This window comes from Nuphar pumila, chromosome 3 (genome assembly GCF_984573655.1).
Source record: "Nuphar pumila chromosome 3, dmNupPumi1.hap1.1, whole genome shotgun sequence".
NCBI lineage: Eukaryota > Viridiplantae > Streptophyta > Magnoliopsida > Nymphaeales > Nymphaeaceae > Nuphar > Nuphar pumila.
This window is the reverse complement of record NC_143251.1, coordinates 144,778,269-144,796,403: the sequence shown is the minus strand read 5'-3', so window position 1 is coordinate 144,796,403 and position 18,135 is coordinate 144,778,269. Positions and strand designations below refer to the sequence as shown.

The window sequence follows — 18,135 nt, the reverse complement described above, 5'->3', positions numbered from 1 at the left end:
AGCTTTTAGAGAGAAGAGGGAGAAGAGATTCAATAGAGAGGCTTGATAAACATAGAAAGGGAGAATAAGAAATAAGAAAAAAAGGTGAGAGGGATGGGCATGACCCCCCCCTTCCTTATCAAGCCTCCTTACACCATATGGGAAAGATGAGAGGGGCGTCCCCTCTTTCCCATATGAGTCCAACCTAATTCAAGGCAAGTCTCTACTACTTACTTTTTTTTAAATTTTCTTTCATTTGGACCTTCTATATATATTTTTCTAAATATTAAGTCTACCTAAGATGGATCTTATGGTTTTAAGTAAAAGGGCTCGCTTAGGAGGGGTGCCCCTCATTTGCCAAAAATTCTATTTTTATGCCATCAAATTTTTCCCTTTCTTTTTTTTACTTAATTAATTTCTTTTATTTAAATAACTAACACTTGTCACCAAGAGAGAGAGAGAGAAGGGGGGTCGACCCTCCCCTTTTGAATAAGTGGGTCCCATTAAGGGGTGTGCCACCTTATCTCCTAAAACAACATTATAGTTACTTCTTTATTTTTTTTCCAAATAAAATTCATATTTTTGTTTCCCATTTGGATTTTGATTCTATTGAATTATGTCCTATTTGGATCAATTATACAATCCAAATCCATATCTAGGTGGATTTGGATCTCTCCAAGAACCGTTACTCAAACACTAGATCCAATATAATTAAATCAGACCCAAATCAAATTCTATAATGGAATTTGGATCCACCAGAGATCTAGATCTAAATTTTGGATTCAACAAATTTCAAATTTGTGGAGTTAATTTCAAGTTAAATCCCTCAAATCTTTTTAATTGTATTCGAATAATTAATTTTAAATTCTCATTTCCTTCAACTTTTATTTATCAAAATTTAAAGTTTGAAAATTGAACAAAAACTATTTTTATTGATTTAATAATTTACTGAAAATTTGTGGGTTTTATATCTTCTCTAAATTCGGTACAACTAACTTGATCAAATGGGGGTACTTTTCTCGTATACCAGCTTCTGATTCCCATTTGCACACTTCAATGCCATGTTATTGCCAACATACCTTGACCAAATAAATGGTTTTGGTCCTCAGTACATGTTCCTTCCTATCTAGAATCTCGACTCATCTTTCCTCCATAGTAAAATCTTCTCGAACAACCACATCTTCATATTGGATTATGTGGGATGGATCATGCACGTAATTTTGCAACATGGATACATGAAATACGTTGTGTATCTATGAATACTGGAGAGGTAATGCTACTCTATATGTTGTTTCACCAATATGTCCCAGTATTGCGAACGATCCAACATATTTGGGACTGAGCTTTCCCTTTTTTGTCAAACCAGAAAACACTTTGGTAGGAGATATCATAGTGAAGATAAAATCTCTCATAACAAAAGTGAGTTCCCTGCGCCTCTAATTCGCATAACTCTTTTACCGATTCTGGGCAGTACACAACCTATCTCTAATCATCTTTACTTGTTGTGTATAGCATTGCAGCACCATTAATGTCTCCAACTTCCTTTCACCAACCTCATACCAGCAAATTCGAGATCGACAGGGTCGTCCATACATATCTTCATAGGAATCCATTTTGATATTCGCATGTTAGCTATTGTTGTATGCGAATTCAGTTAGTGCTACATGCGTATCTCAATCACCCTTCCAGTCAAGAACACAAGCTTGCAATATCTCTTCGAGTGTTCATGTCGTTCTCTCTGTCTGTCTGTCCCTTTGTAGATAAAAAGTGACACTGAATTTTAGTTTTTTACTCATAACTTTATGTAGTGGTCTCTAAAAGCGCGATGTGAAGCAAATATCCCGATCTGATATAATTGAGGCTGGTACTTTATGCAATTGTATAATCTCTTGAACATATAATCATGTGAGACTTTTCAGTGGTTGAGTGACCTGGATAAGTAAGAAATATGTCAATTGGGTGAGTGATCAACGATTACCCAAATTGTATCATGTTGTCATTGGGTCCTGGGTAATCTTGTTACAAAATCCATCACGATATCCTCCCATTTCTACTGTAGAATGTCTATTTATTGCATCATACCACCCACTCTTTGATGCTCGATCTTGGCTTTCTAGCAGGTTAAAAATTTTGAGACATACCTGATGATATCAAGAAAATAAGAAATGTTATAACATTCTCTGAAATATTATAAAAATGTTAAAAAATCTACTCAACACTACTCACCTTACGATCTCTCATTTCATTCTATTCCACCAATACCTTCGTTATAGGTCCTTATACATGTTTGTAGTACCCAGATGTATGGTGTATTTAGATCAATGGCCTCATCCAATTCTTCTTCTCTTATTTTAAAGTCATTTGGTACCCAAAATTGGTTATTTATCTATAAGCTTTTATCATTCTTCAATCTAAGAGAGACATTTTCTTTCTATATGAGTGCCTTTAGCTTCTCATACTAAGGATCTATCTTTTGTGCCTTGATAATCTTGGCAATGAACTTAGGCTGGATGGTCATACTGGATATCCTAATCAATCCAAAATCATCAAAAAAATGTCTCTAGTCCAAAAATTCTTTTAACATTTTCTAGTCTTGTCTCATCATACTAGACAAGTTGCTTCTTGTTTTTTGGCTCAGAACATTAGCCACAACGTTGGCTTTTCCAAGATGGTACAAGATAGTGAACTCATAATCTTTTATAAACTCCAACCAATGTAATTGTCGCATGTTCAGTTTCTTTTGAGAGAATATGTATTTTAAACTCTTATGGTCTATGAATACCTCAAACTGTTCTAGATATAGATAATGTCACGATATCTTTAGTGCAAATATGATGACTATCAATTCTAGATCATGTGTAGGGTAGTTTCTCTTATACGTCTTCAGTTGTCATGATCCATATGCTATGGCATTTTCGTGTTGCATCAAAACACATTCCAAATCAGTATTATGGCATCAATATAGACTAAAAATATGCTAGGTCCAGGCGGTAATGTCAGCACTAGGGATATAGTGAGTTTCTGCTTGAGGATCTGAAATTCTCCTCACACTTATTGTTATATTCGAATTTGATGCCTTTTAGTAATAGCTTATTCATGGGCAAGGCTATCCATAAAAAATCCTAGATGAATCATCTATAATAGCCTGTCAATCTTGAAAAACTTCTAATATCACTAACATTTTTTGGTTGTTTTTAGTTTAATACTGCCTCCACCTATTGCATTAGTTGAGGTTTATTCATTAGAGTTGAATAATCACAAGTTGTTTTCATACATGATTTTAAAAGAGTTTATTAAGTACTCTTTTAGCTTTGCAGGATCTACAAAAATACCATCCTTTGAGATCACGTGACCTAAGACTCGAGCCAAAATTTGCACTTGGAAAACTTCACATACAACTGATGTTCCCTAAGTGTTTCCAATACGGTCTGAAGATGATCTCGATGTTACTCCCTGTCTTCAGAGTACATTAAGATATCATCAATGAATTCGATTATAAATGAATCGATATATGAACGAAATACTAGATTTATTATATCCATAAATGCGACCAGAGCATTTGTAAGTCCAAACAACATGACTACCAACTTGTAGTATCCATATCTAGTTCGAAAAGCCATTCTCTAGACATTATCGTCGTTAACTCGCAGTTGATGATAACTAGATCTGAGGTCAACTTTTGAAAGCACCTTTGCATTATGCAATTGGTTGAACAGATCCTTGATATGTGGCAATGGATACTTGTTCTTTACAGTGGCATGATGCAACAACCGATAGTCAATGCATAACCTTATCGACTCATCCTTCTTTACAAACAAAATAGGTGTGCCCCAAGGTGATACACTAGGTCATATAAAATTCTTTTTCATCAATTCCTGCAGTTAGTTCTTCAATTCTTTAAGCTTAGTTGGTGCCATCTGATATGGTGCTTTGGAAATAGACGCAGTTCATAGTACCAATTCAATACCGAACTCTACTTCTCGTGTTGGAGGGAGTCCAGGCTATACATATATATAGGTTTTGTTTGGTAAAAATCGGCTTTTGGATTTCCAAAATCTGACAAGTATACAGGTTTTTTCGGTGAACCAAAATCAATGATTATGAAGGTATCCATTTTTCCTGACTCAGAAAAACATGTCTTTTTGTCAAAAAAACATGATCTAAGAGTAGATCTCTACTAAATCGTGTATGCTAAATACATCTAACGGTTCAAATATTTCATAAAACACTTAAAACCATGGAGCAAAACAAGAAATGAGGCCTAATATGTTCAATTTCCGATATATATATATATATTATATATATATATATATATATATATATATATATATATATATATATATATATATATATATATATATATATATATATATATATATATATATATATATATATATATATATATATATATATGAGCCTAATTTCTGAGAAATACCCACATTTCTAGTTCTCTCTCTCTCTCTCTCTCACTCTCCCTCCTCCTTCGCAGCTCCCGCTCTTCTCCTTCCCACCACCACGGGCGGGGCCTTTGTATCTTCTCTTCCGAAATTGCCCTCTGACCTTCTCATTTATACCAACCAAGGACAGCTGTGAGCCAAGCCTTTCGAGCCATGGCCTCTTCCAGCCTCACTGCCGAGTCGACAATGAAATCCTTTGCCGTCCTCTTTGTCTGCCTCCATACACCACCAATCTCTCTCTCTAATTTGTTTAATTAAAGTAATTGTAGAGTTTGTGGATGCTGATTGTCTAATCTATTTGTTGAGGTTTCACCTTTTCGATTTGGGGATGTCAATCCCCTACACAACTTCCCTTTTTATTTGTTTTTCAGCTCATTTCTGTTAAATTTTGAGGATATATCGATGGTAGTTTTTTTCTTTTTGAGTTCTGAGGTGTGATGTTCTTGGCGTCGATGGTATTAAGTTTTTGCTGGATTGAACGAAGCCAGATTTAAGAGACTGAGGACCAGCAGGTGTCCAGGTATATTTCGGTACTTCGATCTCCATTTCTGACAAATTTAGCCTGTCAGTAGCTCAGGTATACCAATATGAGTTCAATGTGCAGAAGCTAATCTTAAGGCAAGATTCTCGTGTATCTTCGTCTAATCGGTCCAGGGACACTTTTCTAACCTGGGGAGAGGGTTTAAACCATGAAGATACTAAGGTCATTAATCAAAAGGACCCCAAGCCACCACCACGATGTGAAGAATTGGGACCCGCATACAATACCATATCTCATGCACGTGCAATTGAGAGCGAACACAGACACTTGGCAGCCCAATGTTCGATGATCCACAAGCAGGTCCAGTTGGCTGAGCACAATCTGCATGCGGAAGCAGATGCAAAGAAGGGTGGAGATACAAAGCAAGAAGAAGAGACAATTTGCTTCTATAGAGATGATTTGTTGTTCGGACTCATGTTGAGGGCTTGACACTGCTTCTTGTGATTTGTCAGACACAAATCCTTTCCAACCTAGGGAGGATAATGCACCGAAAAAACCAGAGCTAGAACCTGGTCCAACCATGACTAGTCACAAAGATCAGAAGAAAAAAAAGGGACAAAGGGCAACATTAGAATTTGGGATCCTGGATCCAAAACGGATCCGTATTTAGCATTTTAGTTCTGCATTATGTTTTATTCTATCTTATCTCAAGATCCATTGTAGAGATTAGGGTTTTGTTTATATATATATATATATAGTTGCTATAGGGTTTTAGGAGACAACTTGCTGGATTGCGTCCTTGCTTTTTTTTCTTTAATCTTATGACTTAATTCCTATTTTTCATTGTTTTCCTGCCTTCGTAGGTAACCTAGATTTGAGGGTGCATCACACAAGTTTGAGGGTCTTGAGAAAATTAACCTAATGAACTAGTGCAAAATGGTACCTAACCCAACCCTAATGAAAGGCGCATGGGGATGAGGATTAAGCACCGCTTGCCCTTATAGTCGGGGAAATTTCAATTCTAGAACGAAACTCAAACAAGCACTTCAATAGACAATTATGCAAAGCCATAAACGTAAGCAAACAAATCACCAAATCCATGGGAGGTTTTCAATTTGAGAGTGTTTGTACATGTAACAAAAAGAATGAAAGAGTAAAGAGACAAATATTTAATAAAACAACGGACAATGCCATTTCCTGTTTATTTTGTCCACAAACAAGCTTATTTTGGTTTGCTTCCAATAATTGGAAGTACAAAATAATTCATCAAACATTTCTTTTTTCTTTAGGCACCAGTGGGTGCAGGTGCAGCGGCAGTGGTTGAAGGTGCAGCCTCTGTGGGTGAGGAGCCAGAGCCAAGAGGCAACAGACCAGAAATATAGGGCACACCACTGTCCGTCAGCCACTCATCTCCCTTAAGGAATGCAGATACTGTGAACTCATTTGCCTCGTCAACTGTCAAGGTTTTGAGCCCCTCCCATTTCACCCTGCCACTAGTGTTGGCACCAGGACCCCTGTTGTCAAACTCAGAATAGACCAGCGTACTGAGCCCAAAATCTCCAATCCATTCATGCCAACCAGCGGGCTGCACAAGATCATCTATCCATGATTGGAGGTAGAATGTCCTAGAGTATTGCTTCCATGGCCTCCCAAGGAAAGTAGGAAGCGTGAACCTCACTGGGTAGTACTCGGGGTCCGCAACGATGGTGCAGTTATGGAGGATGATGGCGGTGGGTTCACGGGGGTCCTTCCTTCCTTGCGCGGTGATGAGGTTCTGCTGGTTGTCCAATGGCTTCCTCACCACAATCTGGCAGTTCTGGAAGATGACCCGCGAGTTGCCGAAGATGAAGTCGACGGTGCCGGAGATGGAACATTCCCTGTAGAACTGGCGGCTGGTGTGCGCATAGAGCGTGTCTTGGTAGCCGTCGAATTGGCAGTTGTAGAAGATGGACGTGTCTGATTGCACTCGGAGGGCCACTGCTTGGTGCTTCTCAGCTCCCGCGCTGTTCTCGATCCCAATGTCCCTTGCAATAAATCCTTCTCCAATAGCAGCTAAAAAAGCCACAAAGTGCATGGTCAGCGCGTGATTTTGGATGCGCTTAAAGCATATCCATATATGCTCTGTAAATATCATGATTTGATTATGACATTTTTGTTCATGGGCGATGTAATCTTGAAGAAAGTGCAGAACAGTTTTTATTTTTATGACGAGGAACTCTAGCTGAGAACCAGGTCGCTTAATGGGCTCACCCTCCTGTAAGGTATACCCCTTAGGAGTCACCGATAGTCAAGCTTAAGCGGTTAAGCCCTTACAGAGCACACAAGGTAAAGGCACCATCCCAAGAACACGGATCCCATCATTTGAAAAAGGATGGGTTTCATCATACATTTTCAAATGATGAGATCAGTTTTCCCCACGCACCTGGTGAGAGTTGGACCTGTGACGAAAGCAGCTTCTCCTCAAAGCCGCTGCCATTTGGGACCATGTTTCTGGCCCATTCTCACATCTCAAGGTTCCCAAGTGAAATGTGTGGTTGATCTTGAATATAACCAATGGTTGTGTTCAATTTGACCGCAACGGCTTCCACGAAAGTGATGTTTTCAAATATCATCTTTTTTCTGAAAGTATCACCTTTTCATAATCACAATATTAAGGCAATAAAATAGCTGCTTTGTGGTTTGAGTTTTCACGTAGACCTATATTTTTCTGATAAAAACAAATTTTTTGAATATACTGCAAAGAATTTTAAGCTGAACCTGAATGGGTAAGCATCATATTCTCTATATAGACTAAACCATATGCTAAAGATTATGAAGATAGGCTAACATGTAATACGCTTACCAACTGTTGCAGTCTTGAAGGTGGGGGTTCCATCAATGAAATTCAGTCTGCCGGTGATCTTGGTGTTGGTTGGCCCGTCTCCTACAAACATGACATGGGTCAAGGTCCTTCCGATGGCGACCTGCTCCTCATACACACCAGCCTTGATGTAGATGACAAACGTGGTATTGCTATTCTTGGGCACAACACCAAGTGCATCATTAATGGAGGTGAAGTTCCCACTCCCATCCTTTGCCACCACAAGATTAGGCACAATGCTTGTTGCAGGAACTTGGAGCAGCCTGCGCTTTCCGGCCGACACCCACGCCGGGAACCCGCCATTGTTGCCGGCAGTGGCATGCGTTGACAAGAGGCGGCGGCGCCGGTTCAAGAATGAGAGGTCAAGCGAGCCCAGGATCGACGATATCTCGTCAACGATGGCCAGGGCGTTGCTGGTGAGCTCGTTGGCACTCTTCAAGATGCCCTTCATCTTCTCTCCAACATCACCCGTGGTGTTCTCAAAGCCATCCAAGCAAGTCTCCTGATATGTGAGAGAAGCGCTGAGCCAGGTCTTGGCGTTGTCTATAATGTTGTCAATGTCAGCCAAGCTAAAGGAAGCCACATGATCAATAGACTTGTTGAGATCAGCAATGGAGTAGTTCATGAGCTCCCCACAACTGTCAAGTGCTGCCTTTGTTCTGGGATCCTTTTCTGCTTCGTGCAATAATGTCGATTGGCTCAAAGCCTTGCGGATATGATCAATGGCTACCTTGAATGAGAGCTTGACAAGGTCCTTGGGGTCGCTGGTGTTCGAGTCAGCGGCAGCGGAGAGGCTAGAGATGCATGCGTCCTTGTAGTCTGTGGGTTGGCATATAGCAGCGATCGCCTTGGACGAGGCAGCAACATTACCGGAAGAATCGCTACCTTCAGAGCCACCAGAGCTTGAATTTTTGGATACGCCCACGGCCACTGCTACAACCATGGCCAGCAGGAGAACTGAGACGACAGATATGATAGCAATGCGTTTCTTCTTCTGCCCATCCTCACCAGAAGACATCTTTTCTTTATTTTTTTTTTATTGAAGCTCTTTTTTTTTCAGGTGTCAGAAAGAACTGGTTTTCAGAGAGAGAGAAGGTGGTTTAGAGAGACATAGAAGAGATGGGGACCTTCTCTCTCCCCGTTTGAGTTTTTGGCTGATGGCTTGGGATGCGGTTGGGAGTCACAGTTATAATGGATGGGAATGGTGCTAGTAATTATAGCGAAGAAAAGGCAAAGGGTTGAGTAGTTGTGGACCTGTGGTATGGAAGCCCTACGGTTTAGGAGAGCCATTCACAGATGGGCGTGAAGGGTGGTGCTGTTTTGATGAATCGTTTGCATGCATGGATCTACTTTGTTTGCAGGTTAATTTTAACGTGTCTAAGACACCACAAGATATAATTTTTGTGATAGTAAAAAATTGATGGCTCACAATTCATGAAGATATGGATGGTTTAAAGATGGTACAAGACATCATGTTAGAAGCAATTTAAGCACATGAAAAATAATAAATATAACCTGCTAAATATGATTGAAAGGTTAGTTTTATACTATTGGTGTAAAACCCAGTTAAAAAAAAAGATCGGACCCGGGTCGGGTCCAGACCCGACCCGGATCCAACTCGTGCCCAGCCCCTCGAAAAGGGTTTTCGAAGGGGCGGGCTGCCCACTGAAGGGAGGGGGGGGGGGGGGGGGGGGATCTCCGGCGACACAGAGGGCGGGCCCTGTGTGCGCCCCCTCCTTATAAAAAGGTGAGAGGGGGAGAGGGGAGGGCTTACGAGCCTCCCCCAATTCCCTGACTTTCTCTCTCATCTCTTGTCTCTCCCCTCTGTCTCTGCTCTCTCTCCCCTCGACTCCATCCCTCGCTCTCCTCTCCGACGAGCTTCCTTCATGGCAGCCACTCCCCGGCGACCTCCCTTCTCTCCGCCAGCCTCAGGTAAGTACCCTTCTCCTCTCGTTCTTCCCCCCCTCTTTTCTTCCCCTTCCCTTTTCCGTCAGGCAAGGGGCTCTGCCCCCTGCCCTTTTTACTTTTCCGGTAGGGGCCATGGCCCCTGCCCTTCTCTTTCGTGTAGGGGCCAATGGCTCTTACCCTTCCCTTAAGAAAGGAAGCAGGAGCCTTTGGCTCTTGCCTAATTCCTTGGAAAACCAGCAGGGACCGATGGCCGCTGCCCCCTCTCTTGACCGATAGGGGCCACTGGCCCCTGTCTCTTTTTTCTGTCGAGCAAAGACTCGACAGGGGCCATTGGCCCCTGCGCTCCCTCTCTCTACTCGTTTCCTTGGCAGGGGCCATCGGCCCCTGTCCCTTTCTTTTCAAAATCTGGCAGGAGCCGAAGGCTTCTGTCCCTCCTTTCTTTAAAACCTAGCAAGGGCCTCCTAAGGCCCTTGCCCCTTGTTTTTGAAGACCCAACAGGGGTCGATGGCCCCTGCCCCTCTCTAAACCGACAGGGGCCTCTGGCCTCTGTCCCATTTTTTGTCAAGCAAAGCTCGACAGGGGCCATTTGGCCCCTGCCTCATCTTCCGAGGGCCACAGGTGGGCATTTGGCCACTGCGACCCCATCTTTCTCTCGTTATGCCTTCCGACAGGCCAACGGAAGGGGGTGAGAAGCCCCCTTCTATTCGAGGTATAATAAGCTGAGTCTCCTCTCTATCTTTGCTCGTTTATGTGCCTTATAAATGTCATATTTTTGCAGTTTACGCAACGGAGCCCGTTCGTGCCCCGCGAACCAAACCAACGATCACCTACGCTCGTAGACGACTTCTTCCTCGCAATACCCCAAAAGTTGCAGAAGGACTTAAATAATTAAATCAAGCTTAAATAATTAAAGATTGAAATGACTTAATTACATATTTATATACATATACGTATATAAGTACTCTTTTAATTCAAGGACGCGGTTTCACGATCCTTGTCCTTTGCTTTCGCATTTTCTGTTTCTGTTTGCTGTTGCGCTTTGCGCCCAGGCTTTTGCTTTCGTATTTACTACTTACTGTCTTTTAATTCAAGACGCAGTTTCGCGATCCTTGTCCTTTGCTTTCACATTTCTTGTTTCTGTTTGCCGTTACGCTTTGCGCTCAGGCTTTTGCTTTCGTATTTACTACTTACTGTCTCTTAATTCAAGGGCGCGATTTCGCGATCCTTGTCCTTTGCTTTCGCATTTCCTGTTTTTATTTGCTATCGCGCTTCACGCCCAAGCTCTTGCTTTTCACATTTTTGTCTTTCATTTTTGCTTTGCCACCGACTCAGCGTATTCGGGAGGGATACCTTTTCCACGATTTTACCCGATATGTTTTGGGAAAACCCTTGATCTGGGATAAGATCAAGTTGTTAGGTGATGGGTTCTTTTGCGAAACCCATTTACCAAAGACCAGTGTCGAGACGTGCATAGCCCACAGACACTGCATCATCGGATGCGAGATTCGAGAAAATCACATGCCATATGTAGGCAAGTTGTTGATTATTTCGAAAGATTTAGAATGTTAAGATAACTTTTTAAAAAACATTAGATCTTTGTGAAACACACTTCTGAGGCTCCTGTTGAGGACCTATATCCCTTTCCTCGTAGTGTACTCTTGAACATGCGAGCCATGCTAGTACTACGATGATTAGATAAGATAGTCATATGACCTCGATTAGTGATTTATGCACATTGTTGAAAACACAAAAAAATGTGATTGCCTTCATAGGCAAGATGTTCGTTTTGGTCTAATGGACCAGAGCAAGAAGAATGAGGCAACGGCTAAGAAACTCCGTCGTGCTCAATTCAACCTGGCTTCGTCAAGAGAGAGTCCGAAGGGTACAAACTCCGATGGACAGACCATTTATGGCTTTTTACAGGCAAAAGACCCGTCTTCCCTAGTCATGAGAGGTTAAGGGGTATTGGCGCTACAATAGTTAGCCTAACACTTTTGCAGAAGTTTGATGCATCCCTATCAGGCCTTGGGGACTTACTCTCTCGACCATCGGTCGTCTCTATAGGAATATGATTCAATCAGACAACCGAGGTATCTTAAAATACTTAACATTATGAACACTCGGCTTGGTCTCGGCTATTTCGACTCACGTGCAATGTATGTACCCGCATGGCCGGTTAACAAGTAATAACTAAATTGAGCATGCTCACCTTTCAGTTTGTTGTACTTAGCTTGTTTTTCTAGTTTATCTGCTTAGTTTGCTCGTTACTACCTGCTGCATAAATTATTTATGCCTAATTTAGTTCTTTCTGTTTTCGTGCTCACCTACTAGTTTTCGCAAAACTAACCCATTTCATAGGTACAGGTGACGAATAAGTGCATCACAGACGATGGCGTGACTGCGAGATGACTTCAGGATCCACTTTTTCTGCTCGTAGTTCTTCTCCTGGACATTTTGGTTTTTGATACGGTTTCCCTAGAGAAAATCCAAATTTCGTACAAACTTGACACTATCTTTAAATAGAAGAAATGGTTTCCTAAGTATTATTGCTGATCGTCCATGGTAAATCTTTGTTCTCTCTCTAACATGCCCAAAGTTGTTAAACTTGTCCTTTTTCTTTTAAAGAAATCGTTTCGGCTGATTTTAAAAATAAACTCTGTAAAGAAAAAGAATTTTTCAACTATTTCAATGAAATTATAAAGTTCAAATTTTTGGAGCATTACAACTTGGTATCAAAGCTGATCGAAACAGTGATTCTTGGTCATCGAGCATCCGCATCGCGCTGTAAGTAACTTAATTTCTCTTTTTCTATACTATTAGACTAGAGCATACCTTACATAAGTATTTGGGGTTTTCTTGTTAAAAAAAAATGAACCCTTCTGATGGTGAGAGATTGGGATGCAGAAGAGGCGCACGTAGAATGCGCTGTCGTTCAGTTTGGGGCAGAAGCTCTTTGGAAGGAAGACTTGAGCGTTCGACTACCGGTTCAGAATGTTGGACTAGCAGGCCGCCCCCTCCCACTTTTGTCGATTCTTGGGGCTTTACGCTTTCAGATGCCTACCAAGCACCGCTAGCCACGACATGGGCAGCAGTGCACTTTCGGGAAGGAGGTCGCGTGCCAAATCATGTTTTACTTAATCGACACACTTCTCTGGAATCTTCTGAAGCAGAATCTCTCTGGCAAGCCCAGATGGAGTGCGAATTCTGTGGTGAAGAAGGTTATAAGATAAATATTTGTCAACTCAGGGAAGCATACGATAGAAGGGCGTCTGCAACACAAGATCTGGAAGACACAACATCCTCAGTCCAGGGTACTTTAGACACACCAACGTGTGATGGACAAATATTACCCCAAGAGAGTGCTCAGGACGTTGCTCCACCAACTCATATGCCTTCCCCCAACTCACCAATATATACACCAACCCCAGATTCACCGCAGTACATATCAGATACTCCGGTGAACACTCCGGTATCACCGTTGTACATATCAAATTCTCCGGTGTACACACCGGCTTCACCGCAGTACATACCAGATTCTCCGGTGTACACTCCGGCTTCGCCGCCCTATGCACCGAATGCCTCGCCACATTACACCCCCACAACTCCTCTTCACGGGCAAGAAGTCTCGAATGAGGATTTGCATCCTTTTCCCCCTCTGCGCGGGTTAAGGCGCACGGGTATCGCGAGAGAGTACTTGAACAAGTACTCTTATCATCCCTAAAAAGGAGATAAAACTCGTTGGTTTTTGTACCCGTGGGCAGTTTTTTTTTTGGTTTTTTGTAAATGCCTACTTGTACCAGCACTGCTGGGCTTTTGTAATCTCTATTACTCGGAAATGCGATAACCTTTTTTATATTATTCTTCTCCTCCAAGTGTTGATTTATGTATCATCTGGTTATTTTAAGGATGATTCGAGGTTCAAGCGAGGGTTTGTCTGACGAATGGTCAGATCAATGGGGATTTATCATGGATTCCCTGAGCGCATTGGCTAGCGCCATGCGAAATCAAGTGCACAATCAAGTACTTACCCCAAAACCAAGCCACCATGTGACAGTATTGTATGAAAAATTCTTAAAGCTCAATCCTCCAACCTTCACAGGCAAGCCCGACCCCGATGCAACTGAGAACTAGATATTGGAAGTAGAGCGAGTATTCCAAGTTTTGATAGTCCTAGACGACAAGAAGACACTTTATGGTACTTTCAAAATTTTGGGTGCCGCCCGCCACTGGTGGGACACGACCCGGAACATACATTTCCCGACATCTTCATTTATTTATTGAGAGACCTTCAAAAGAGCTTTCTTGGAGAACTATTTTCCTCCTCATGCTAGGGAGAAGAAAAAGGTAGAGTTCTTGGAACTTTGCCAAGGCACGTCAAGTCTGGTGGACTACATCTTCAAATTCCAAGAGTTGGAGCTATATTGCCCCAACTTATTCGAAGATGATCGCGAGCGGGCGGGGAAATTCATCTGCGGATTGAAGGAAGGACTCTGACCAAGGGTCCTTAACAGTATGCCATCGACTCTCTCCGCAATTGTTGCTGCAACCACTCTTTTGATCGAGGATTGGGAGCGCTCTAAGAGCACCCAAAGCAAGAAGCCACCCGTTGTGGGTAGCGATCAAAAGAAATATTCCTCTGACGGTCAGACCAAGCAACCGCCCTTTTTTGTAAACAAGGAAGGTGGAAGAAAGCAATATCCTCCTTCAAAACGTCAGCGACCTCAGGGCAACCCTCCTGCCCGACAGCATGCGGGTGATATCTGCCCCAAATGCGGACGACCTCACCCTGGTCATGCATGCCCTTTTCTTACAGACGAATGCCTGTACTGTGGCAAGATGGGCCACTTCGCATGCGAGTGCTGCAAGAAGGCGGCTAACGACCTCAGACGGAATGGTGGAACACCTCTGCTCCCCCGACCACCGCCGCAACCGCAACAACAACAACATTCTTACCAGGCGTAGCAACCACAGTCCAGCGGCCAGAAGAAAGCACCAGGACGCGTTTACACTGCCACGGTCGAACAGCTGACCAAAGGCGAGCTTGTGCAAGGTACCATCTTGATTGCTAACCAAGCAGCTTTCGTACTCTTTGATTGTGGTGCCACTCATTCTTTTATTTCTGTAAAATTTGCTGAACTCTTGCACATACCTGTAAGTTCGTTAGATAATGCTCTCAACGTCTATAACCCGATTGGAAAAAACACTATTTATGCGACCTACGTGTCAGCTTTGGACGTGGTCTTAGCGGATCGACATTTGCCGACCTGCGTTATCCTTCTAGATATGACCAAATTTGACGTCATCCTAAGCATGGATTGGCTGCATAAGTATCATGCCAAAATCTTTTGCCATGAAAGCGAGATTGTGTTGTCTTCACCAGGGATGCCTAAGGTGGAATTCAAGTTTGCGAAGGAGGTCCGTGCAAGCAAGATGATTTCTTCTCTAAAGACACAAAATTACCTGAGAAGGGGATGCACTGCCTTTTTAGTCAGTGTTGTCCAGTCCGAGCAGATGCAAGTTTTGATAAGAGATCTGGAGGTGGTTCGAGATTTTTCGGACGTCTTTCCAGAGGAGCTGCCAGGACTTCCCCCACCATGAGAGGTTGAATTCAACATCGAGTTGCTGCCGGGTACTGCGCCAATTTCTAAAGCTCCATACCGTATGGCGCCAACCGAGCTCGAGGAGATCAAGAAGCAGTTACAAGAGTTGATTGAATTAGGATTCATTTGCCCTAGTGTCTCGCTTTAGGGAGCTCCTGTTTTATTCGTTAAAAAGAAAGACGAGTCTTTACGGTTGTGCATCGACAATCGAATGCTCAACCAGGCCACGATAAAGAATAAGTATCCGTTACCGCGTATCGAAGATATGTTCGATCAACTGCAGAATGCCAAGATTTTCTCAAAGATCGACCTTAGGTCAGGATACCATCAACTCAGAATTAAAGGAGATGATATCTCCAAGACGGCTTTTCGAACCAGATATGGACATTTCGAGTTTACTGTCATGTCTTTCGGACACACCAACACACCTGCAACCTTTATGGACCTCATGAACTGTGTGTTTAAACCCCTTTTAGGCACCTTCGTCATCGTGTTCATCGATGACATCCTGGTGTACTCGGTGACCTGGGATCAACATCGCGAACACCTGATCATAATCTTGGAAACCTTGCGGAAGGAGCGTTTGTTCGCTAAATTCTCTAAAAGCGAGTTTTGGCTCAAGGAGGTTATGTTTTTGGGACATGTTATATCCGAGAAAGGAGTGTATGTGGATCCTGCAAAGGTGGAGGCTATGCTAAGCTTGCAGCAACCGAAGAACGTTCGGGACATGAGAAGTTTTCTTGGCTTAGCTGGATATTATCGAAGATTTATCCAAGACTTTTCCAAAATCTCTTTACCTATGACAAAGCTGCTAAAGAAGGAAGCTAAGTTTCTGTGGGACGATTCATGTGAAAGCAGTTTTCAGTTGCTGAAGGAGCGACTTACTACCGCTCCTATCTTGGCCTTGCCTTCAGGACAAGCCGGCTTCGTGATTTATACTGACGCTTCTGGAACAAGCTTGGGCTGCGTCCTAATGCAAAATGGTAAGGTAAACTTCTACGCCTCGCGTCAACTTAAGATTCATGAGAAGAATCATCTGACTCGTGAATTGGAATTAGCGGCTGTGGTGTTCGCATTGAAGATATAGCGACACTACTTGTACGGGAAACAATTCGAGGCTTTTACTGATCATAAGAGTCTCAAGTACTTGTTTTCACAGAAGAAGCTAAATATGAGGCAACGACAGTGGCTAGAATTTCTCAAGGATTACGATTTCACCCATTCCTACCATCCAGAAAAGGTGAACGTGGTAGCTGATGCTCTCAGCCGTAAGGCTTCTAGCATTTTCGTCAACCTATTATACGTTGGATGAAAGTTGATTGAGGATTTGGTCTCATGAAAACCATTTGCAGTCTCATCGAATTCTATCAGTCTTTCTAATCTGATAGCTCAACCTGAGCTATTAGCCAAGATCCTTGCTGGGCAAAAGACTGATGCGCAATACGAGATGATGAAGGCTCGTACACAGCAAACCGATACTCTTTTCCGACTTAAGGACAATGGAAGCATTTGGCTCAAAGATCGTCTTTGGGTCCCAAATGATCCTGTTTTGAGAGGCGAGATTCTCGTAGAGGCCCATAAATCCAAATATACAATTCACCCGAGAGGCACGAAGATGTTCAAAGACTTGCAGCGCGGATATTGGTGGAGTGAAATGAAGCGAGACGTGGCTGAATACATCTCTAAGTGTTTGACTTGCCAACAGATTAAGATCGAGCATCAACGACCTGACAGAGTGATGCAGCAGATGGAAATTCCACAATGGAAGTGGGAAGACATCACTATGGACTTTATCGTCGGTTTGCCTAGGACACGAAGAAAGAACGATGCGATTTGGGTGATCGTTGATCGACTCACCAAATCGGCTCATTTCCTTCCTATTTGTATTAGTCAGTCTTTAGACAGTTTGACGAACCTCTACATTCGTGAGATTGTGAGGTTGCACGGTGTTCCAGTATCTATCATCTCCAATCGTGATCCGAGGTTTACCTCAAGGTTTTGGGGTCAACTTCAAATCGCTTTGGGTACGAATTTAAAATTCAGCACCACTTTTACCCTAAGACAGACGGACAGTCTGAATGCACAATTCAGATTTTGGAGGACATGCTGCGTGCGAGCATGATGGACTGGAAGGAAGAATGAAATTCTCATACCAGTCTGGCCGAATTCGCGTACAACAACAGTTATCACGCTAGCATCGGGATGACCCCTTACGAGGCCTTGTATGGAAAGCCCTGTCGTTCGCCTCTCTACTAGGACGAGGTTGGCGAGCGAAGGATGGAATCTCCTTTAGTGCTACAACACTACACTCAGCAGGTGCAAATGATACGAGAGTGACTCCGTACTGCACAGAGTCGGCAGAAAAGTTACGCGGATCGTCGACATCGAGAGCTCACCTTCTCGATGGGAGATATGGTTTTTGTTAAGGTATCTCCCACAAAGAGCGTATTTCATTTTGGGAAAAAGGGAAAGCTAAGCCCTAAATTTGTCGGACCGTTCGAGATCCTGGAACGGATTGGTGAAGCATCTTATCGTGTGGCTTTACCTCATCAGTATGCTCAGATTCATAATGTTTTTCACGTATCCATGCTTCAGAAATACGTTCACAACCCATCACACATCATCCATTATAATAATGTAGATATTCAGATGGATTTGTCTTTCGAGGAAAGATCAGTCGAGATCGTTGATCGTCAAGATCAAGTGCTTAGATCAAAGACGATATCTCTTGTAAAGGTGCGTTGGAAGCACCATGGGATAGAGGAACGTACTTGGGAGCCTGACTCTGATATTTGGGAGAAATACCCTGACTTGTACTTTGATCGATAAGTTCAATTTAATTTTGAAGAC

The 18,135-nt window shown here is 42.6% G+C and overlaps 1 protein-coding gene and 1 pseudogene across 1 annotated transcript; both read right to left on the bottom strand.

Moving 5' to 3' along the window:
• Positions 1 to 6,202: 6,202 nt before the first annotated feature.
• LOC149844256 (putative pectinesterase/pectinesterase inhibitor 21) lies at positions 6,203 to 6,991 on the bottom strand. Its single transcript, XM_090001063.1, has one exon. It carries the CDS (start codon positions 6,989 to 6,991, stop codon positions 6,203 to 6,205), a length of 789 nt encoding a protein of 262 aa, XP_089857189.1.
• A 748-nt stretch (positions 6,992 to 7,739) lies between these two features.
• LOC149844255 (putative pectinesterase/pectinesterase inhibitor 28 pseudogene) lies at positions 7,740 to 8,795 on the bottom strand (annotated as a pseudogene).
• Positions 8,796 to 18,135: the final 9,340 nt, after the last annotated feature.

Excerpts from the sequence above, each read along its gene's own strand:
- LOC149844256 (XM_090001063.1), bottom strand. The coding sequence starts at position 6,991 with ATGCACTTTGTGGCTTTTTTAGCTGCTATTGGAGAAGGATTTATTGCA.